The 7,500-nt window shown below is 46.4% G+C and overlaps 2 protein-coding genes across 2 annotated transcripts in view; both read right to left on the bottom strand.

Annotated features, from left to right (window-relative positions):
- The window catches only part of atp1b3b (ATPase Na+/K+ transporting subunit beta 3b), a 39,176-nt gene extending 35,446 nt beyond the window's left edge, over positions 1-3,730 (bottom strand). The window contains exon 1 of the mRNA XM_042063958.1: positions 3,379-3,730. Within this exon, the coding sequence (XP_041919892.1) occupies positions 3,379-3,484 (106 nt within the window). The 5' untranslated portion in view covers positions 3,485-3,730. The remainder of the gene's footprint in view (positions 1-3,378) is intronic.
- Positions 3,731-4,771: 1,041 nt separating this feature from the next.
- Positions 4,772-7,500, bottom strand: part of tfdp2 (transcription factor Dp-2) — a 7,394-nt gene continuing 4,665 nt past the window's right edge. The window contains exons 3-5 of the mRNA XM_042063959.1: positions 6,866-7,032; positions 6,337-6,379; positions 4,772-6,075 (exon numbers count right to left, since the gene is read on the bottom strand). Of these exons, the coding sequence (XP_041919893.1) occupies positions 5,922-6,075; positions 6,337-6,379; positions 6,866-6,965 (297 nt within the window). The 5' untranslated portion in view covers positions 6,966-7,032 and the 3' untranslated portion in view covers positions 4,772-5,921. The remainder of the gene's footprint in view (positions 6,076-6,336; positions 6,380-6,865; positions 7,033-7,500) is intronic.

Raw genomic sequence — 7,500 nt, 5'->3', positions numbered from 1 at the left:
CATCTTGTTTGATTAATCATCCACTATGTGGATACTGTTACTGTTTTTTTTAGAATTGTGTTATTTAGTATAATTTGTATTTTAGTATATTTAGTATTTAGTATATATTTATCTTCTACTGTCCTTATTGCTTAGTTGTGTTTTTATATTATATACTTTTAATTACTTTCTGCTGTTAGTGAATGTGTGTGTGTGTGTGTTGTCTGTATGCTACTGTGACCTTGAATTTCCCCTGGGGATCAATAAAGTATCTATCTATCTATCTATCTATCTATCTATCTATCTATGCATGCTCAGAGATAACAAACACATTTATCAGAGTTTCCTGTTGTTGTCCTGATTCTGATTTACCTGTGTGTGTGTGTGTAGGAATGTCTAGTCCATTTAGCCTTCAGACATTTCGTCCACAATTAGTTGACTGCTGCCTACAGCACCGACCCGATGAAACCCATATTCCCCATAGCATTAGACCCATATTCCCCATAGCATTAGACCCATATTCCCCATAGCATTAGGCCCATATTCCCCATAGCATTAGACCTCGGCATCAGGCCGCATCCGGCCCAGACCCACTGCAGAGTTTCCTGTTGTATGCTGTTGGTGCAGAATTTGGGTGTGCACTGCAGGGATGTCTGTCTTTCTGCGTGTGTGTGTGTGTGTGAGTCCATCCTGTGTGAGTGTCCATCTTTGGGAGCGGATGTGAAGGCACGGTGCGGCGCTGCTATGCTGCATGTGTGTGTGTTTCGCTGTTGTTTGTTTGTGTGCATGTGTGATTAGCTCGGTAAAGCCGTGCAGATTGGAAACTGTAAAGCCGCCTAATCCGCACAGGCATCAGACAGAGAGAGCCAAAGAGTCAGAGCGATGAGCACTCCACTCAGAGAGCGAGAGAGAGGGAGAGAGAGAGAAAGAGAGAGAGGGAGAGAGAGAGAGGCTAACCAATTAAGTCCAGCCCAATCCTTTTATCTCTTCAACAGCAATCCCCTCTCTCTGTCTCTCACTCTCTCACCTAACAGGCCTGTGGGAGTCCCTAAGAGCTCCTGGGATGTGGACAGCACACACACTCGTTTTTTCCTTCTTTCTTTTTTTTCTCCTCTGTCGTTCTTTACACGCACCTTTTCCATTAGTCTACCACGAGCAGGCCCTCGGTGGGACTGGATGGGCAGTTTTTTGCTGAGCCAGTCGATAGCCACCACACAGTGGGAACAGGAGTACAATCGCGGAGCCACGGCTACCAGCACTGGCATACAGTATGACGCATAGCCAATGCAGCATATGGTATAGCCTAGTCGTCAACACAGGGCTAGCCGCAGACTCGAGTGCAGAACTGCTGTCTGACAGCAGCCATGCTTGGCTTCAACATCCACAGGTTCTGTACAACAACCAGTGCAGTTGAAGCATGTTTCTGTCACATATCCCTGTCATGTCAGATGCCAAGGGAGTTGTCTGCTGAGTAACATGCAAAATGTATTTTGCTGCATCATCATTCAATTATCAGTCCGTGGAGACTCCTTGCAAGGATTCGCTCCCTGTAAAGATACTTTCGAAAAGCTGCAAACGGACTCTACGGCGGCGACGGGATCGGTGCCTCTCCTCACTGTCATTACTCCGCCTCTTTGCACCGGTGAGGAGGACCGGTTTGACCTTGGGATGAGGGGGAGGAACAGAGACAGGAAGAGAGGAGTTTGCTACACCGCCCGCACCGCGTTTCCAAGGCTCAATCTGCTGAACGCGCAGAAAGGAAACCCGAGCACATCCTCATAGCCATTTCACGTAACCAGGCAACATCTGTGTGGCTTGATTCATGATTTTTGCGACAATGGCCGAAATCCCCCCCTGATACTGCCATTTTAGAAAAGCCGTCTATCCTAGGCTACAACAACCAACCGTATACCGATACCGAAATCTGAGGTAGAAGGCAATGCTATGTGGAGAGGGGGTGGATGCAGTAAAAACGGCGATGGGAGACTTCCTTTCCCAAGGATCGATCTGAGTAAGGACAACTCATAGACGGTATATATAGAACACTGCTGAATGCAGCCACACTGTCCAGTTCTATATATACAGTCTACGGGACAACTGAAAATCAACACGGCATTTCCCCCTCCCGAGGAGCAGAGCTGCGGCGGCAGCGGTAGCACACCACCGCACATCATACATTTCAAATGAATCTAGAGCAGCTACGTCACAGCCGTTGGGGATGACTGACAGTGTACAAAAATGGACAGAGAAAGTCCACTGTGTGTGTTAAGTCAGTAGCCTACGCCAATGTTAAGAGGCAATGCCGCACGGCTATGTCCCCATTCACTGTAACGTTACGGCTAATCTCGAGGTGTCACCCTTCAAGCATTTGTGAGCGACAACCTAATCTACCGACACGCCGAGGATAGCGAATAACGGTTTCTTTGAACAGAATTAAACCTCGATCTCTTGATTCTCGCGAAGACGAATGAACTTGTCGAATCTTATAATTAAATCAACTGCATTGACTATCAATAAATATGGCCCTTTGATGATCAAAGAGGTGGTAATGCACGGCACGGGGCCCTCGAGCCTCGTGCAGCAACGAATATTAAGATGGAACTGGGGGAACGCGACTTCATGTTGTTACAATGTTACAGCTATGTTAAAAAATCTGCATTATTGCCCGTCTTTCGCTGACTACCGCTGGAAACATATATCCTACGGCACCCCCATATTTCAGACTCGTTGTGGCTGAAATACATTTATTATTTAGTTCCATTCTATTTATTTTGACTGGCCATGATAGCTTACACGCTGTAGATCAAAGCAGGCTAAATATGGCCTGTTATTACTGTGTTGGATTATTTCACTAATCGGTTTACCGTTAGTCTGTTCGGTCCACCAGTTAGATGGCTAATAACACAAATCGATCTGGTAAGATTTTAGTGATTGGATCGGCAAGCCTACAAACTCAGGTATTCTCCCAATAAATAAATGGCAAACTACAACGGCAACTCATGGCGTTACATGTGATGCTATCGCAATTTCTTGACAGTTAACGCTACCATACAAATACAATCATAGTAGCCTACTATACATAGTGAATCGATGTAGTCTTGTTGCTATAATCTTGCTAGCTTCCCCCCTCCAATTGCCACAAGCACGCATACAACGCTGTGCGTATTTTCTCGGATTGATGGGCAAAAAGACGTAGTGCATTATGCCGCATGTTATTGAAACAGAAATTTTACTGTAATTCACCGAGTTCATTAATGAAAAACGGTCGCAAATAATACAGTTCAATGCATTCATAAGCCATTGATTTTTCTAGAGCAGTAAACCGTTAGGCTGCTAATTATACATTAAGCTACATTTGAAGCTTTAAGCGTCATACACTTCTTTGAACCGGCTTCTTACCCCAACTGCTGGCGGTTCGTCCAATGAACTCTCCTGTGCGTGGATTGTAGATAGAGTCTTTCCAACTGGACTTGATTTCTGCAGGCTTGTCTTCCTTGGTCGACATGATTGTGACTCAGAATTAATTAATGGGGAGACCGTGGAAAATGGGTAAAAACGAGGGAACTAAACTAAGATAAAACAGTAGTTTGTGAGATATGTCAAAAAGAAAAGAGTCCTGCTCGATTCCGGTCCAGCTGGGCTCGGTTCACTGGTGCACCTTTTCACACGACTGCAGCGACCGAGGTCTTAGAGAAATCACGTTTCAAACACCATGGCGCAAGCGCAGTACACCATCTCTGAAATTCCGAGACAAGCATTCATTGGCAATATGAACGCCTCAGAGGGAGGGCTATCTCAGTTGACACTAGAGCAATCAGATTTATCAATATTTATCGTTTAATAACAAAAACATTCCATTACAATCCCTCCCGGGGCATACGCAGAACATTTAAATTGTAATCTTTAGCAGTAGGCTTTTCTGACAGACTACTACATATATTTCCAGCTGTAATTCACATGATGGCACACATGTATTTTTAGCACTCTTTCCATTTTTCTTATCTTAGTTTTAATTGACAGGCATCTCCCTTTCGTTTTTTTTCCATGAGCTAGTTCGAACTCCTGACATTTCCAAACCAATGTTCCAAAAGCGCGCCGTGGGTCAGCAGCAGGAATATGCCCAGCTGTGCCAAATCTAACAGGTGTTAGATATGGGCTTCATTAACTGGATCAGGTCAGCTAAAAGCCAAACCGCGGCTTCAGCTCTCCATCAGTTTCACTCAGCCGGAACAGTGAATAATACAGTTGTGACCGCTTTTGGGAACATTTAGGGATAATCTGTTAACTTTCGACGCCTCGCGTGACGCAGGCTTTCTCGTTGGCTCGTTGAGTGCGTGTTAAGTGCGAGCCTGACAACCGGCCTCCTGGGCTCGCGCGGAGCTGAAGGGAGCATTCCACTCTGTTGCGCTCAGGATCCACTAGAGAACCTCGTATCAAGAAAAGCCTGTGATTTGTCTTGGCTAATCTCTGCATTATTCATGCGGACCCTTGTGTTTGCCTTTTGTTTTTCGTTTCTTTCTTATCTGGAATGACTCAATATTAAAGAGGACAATGGAACAAAACAATTAGCTGCAAATGATCAAATGTTCAACAGCATAAGTTCCATAATAACATAGTGTACGTCAGAAGATCAGCAACATTTTCACACAGGTATAGTTTTTGGTAACGATTTCACTCGAGATGAGGAACTTATTGATGACTGCACACAATGAAACAGTATGCACATATTTCTTGTGACATCAAAACACAATAAAACAAAAGTATAGAGGTAAATAATCACACTAGACCACTGTAACCAAAATTATATGTTTATATATGTATAGGTATATACATACACAGTTACATTTCCAAAGAGAGAGCAGAACCTTAACGTGTGAATAGAAACAGGAGGAAAAATGCCTGCACTTCAGGCATCTCATCAGTAATCTGTCCTTTTAAAAAACATAACCAACCAGTGTGTCTCAGAACGCAAGGCAGTGTGTCCGGGAAGAGTTGCTATTCATACATCGGCTTTGGGATAACAACCAAAAATAAGGAATGAGTGATGCAATACTACTTCTCACGCACAAGACTACATCTCCCATAACGCACCTCTCCAAAACGCTCCAGGAGGTCTCTGCAATAGTAGATGCGGTGAAAGATGAGCATGAATCCTAATCGATCGGCTATACAATCAAATAACAATAACAATAGAAGATCGACAAATATTAGTCACGCTTAAAAACGATAGCATGTTTGATTTTTTTTAGGGAAAAAGAAATATACAAATATGGTCTACGAAATGTATGCCATTTGCAGACTGAAATAAGTCAAAAAAGTTCCCTTAAATGAGCAAACGAAGGATGGATAATGGAAGCTGCTTGGGTCGCAAGCCTGGTCTGGAGGAGTGGAAAGCAGGCAAACTGAAATGTCACAGTTATGACTGATGTGAGCGTGGACATAAATAGAAGTGGCGTCCGGGTGAGAAGGGCGTCCGGGTGAGCCCAGGGGGTCGGGGCCCTGAGAGGCCTTGGCTGACGTCTGTAGGGCATGGGGCCTCTACTCAAACTCTCAAACTCCGAGCACTCCACTACCAGACTACCAGAGACACACACACACACACACACACACACAGACAGTTAAGCAATCAATTACACACACACACACACACACACACACACACACACCCCTAGGAGGCACGATTGACTCCAATTCTAGAGTAGGGGGTTTGGGAAGAAGGAAAGTGATGGAGAGATGGAGAGATATATATTCCTAACATATCTTATTAATAGAAAACCAAAATGGCAGCTTATTTCCTGTAGAGCATGCCTCCAATTCCTCCTGTAGGGATATTAGGTGCATTGGAAGTCTTTTTTTTTTCCTTTTCATTTTTCATTTATTTATTTATTTATTTGTCCCCCGTCAGGGATGCTGATTGGTCAGGCGTTGGTTTTTTGGATGGGTCACTCGGGTGACGAGGGCTCGTCCTCTTCCTCGTCCTCTTCCTCCTCGTTGAAAGAGCTGCGGGATTCAGAGGCGTGGGAGGGGGCGGTGCTACTGTGGCTGAAGCTCCTCCCACCACTGAGCGAGGAGGAGTCCAGGTCACCTGGGAGAGAACTGGACAAGACACAGACACACACTCAGTTGGCAGCGAACATCTGATGCCATTAAACATTAATTCTCCATAAACGGTGCATGTGTATTTACTGGTGTCTAGCTGTGTGTGTGTGTGTCACACCCAGAGCACACAAAGCCTGGCGAATGGCTCCTGCATCCTGTGTGTGAGTGAGTGTGAGTTATGATTGAATGAGTGCGAGTGTGTGTGTGAGTTGTGAGTGTGTGTGCTGCTGATTTGAGTGATACTGATGATCAGGTTACCTCGTGTGGCTGTGGGGCGTGCGACTGGAGTTCCTGGCCATGGCTGAGAGAGAGAGAGAGAGAGAGAGAGAGAGAGAGAGAGAGAGAGAGAGAGAGAGAGAGAGAGAGAGAGAGATAACGTGAAATATATAAGAAATATAAATTGCACATGAAATCCCCGCCCCACACACACAGAATAATCCAAGAATCCACCCAACAAGTCAACAAGTCCACTGCATTTGGATACGGCATGAACCCTCACTGCACCATACACCCATAGATAGGTGTATGGCGTGGCGTGGGTGTGTGTGTATGGGTGTGTGTATGGGTGTGTGTGGCGTGGGTGTGTGTGTCATGGTGTGGGTGTGTGGCGTGTGTGTGTATGGGTGTGTGGCGTGTGTGTGTATGGGTGTGTGGCGTGGGTGTGTGGCGTGGGTGTGTGGCGTGGGTGTGTGGCGTGGCGTGGTGTGCCATGGCGTGGGTGTATGGTGTGGCTTGGCGTGGCATGGCGTGTTGTCATGGCGTGGGCGTGGGTGTGTGGCGTACGGACCTGTGACGTAGCACTGGAGAGACTTGGGCACGAGCGAGCGTGCCAGGCTGAGTCCCTCTGCGGTGCACGAGCCGCTCTCCAGGCCCAGCGACATGCCCATGCGCTTCAGCACCTCGATGTCGTCGTGGATCTCAAACGTGTTGTCAAAGTTGAACAGGTACTCGCACCTGCACACACACGGCAGAACAAGAGGAGTGGATTAAGATTCCACACCAATCTGAGAGGATTTCATGCCTCCAGGGGGAGGAGCATACAGCTTCTGCACCAATCAGAGAGTATTTCATGTCTCCAGGAGGAGGAGCATACAGCTTCTACACCAATCAGAGAGTATTTCATGTCTCCAGGGGGAGGAGCATACATCTCAGACAGACAATACAGACGGAGTGGGCTAGGTGTTCGTCTGAGACAGTGATGCATCTGGACAGAAGTGGCACGAGAGAGAGAGAGAGAGAGAGAGAGAGTGAGGAGAGAGAGAGAGAGAGTGGAGGAGAGAGAGAGTGGAGGAGATAGAGAGGGAGGAGGAGAGGAGGAGAGTGGAGGAGAGAGGAGAGTGGAGGAGGAGAGGAGGAGAGTGGAGGAGGAGAGGAGGAGAGTGGAGGAGGAGAGGAGGAGAGTGGAGGAGAGGAGGAGGAGAG

The sequence above is a fragment of the Alosa sapidissima genome, chromosome 15 (assembly GCF_018492685.1).
Source record: "Alosa sapidissima isolate fAloSap1 chromosome 15, fAloSap1.pri, whole genome shotgun sequence".
Taxonomy (NCBI): domain Eukaryota; kingdom Metazoa; phylum Chordata; class Actinopteri; order Clupeiformes; family Clupeidae; genus Alosa; species Alosa sapidissima.
Note: the sequence above shows the minus strand (reverse complement) of the source record. Positions and strands in the feature narration are given on the sequence as shown.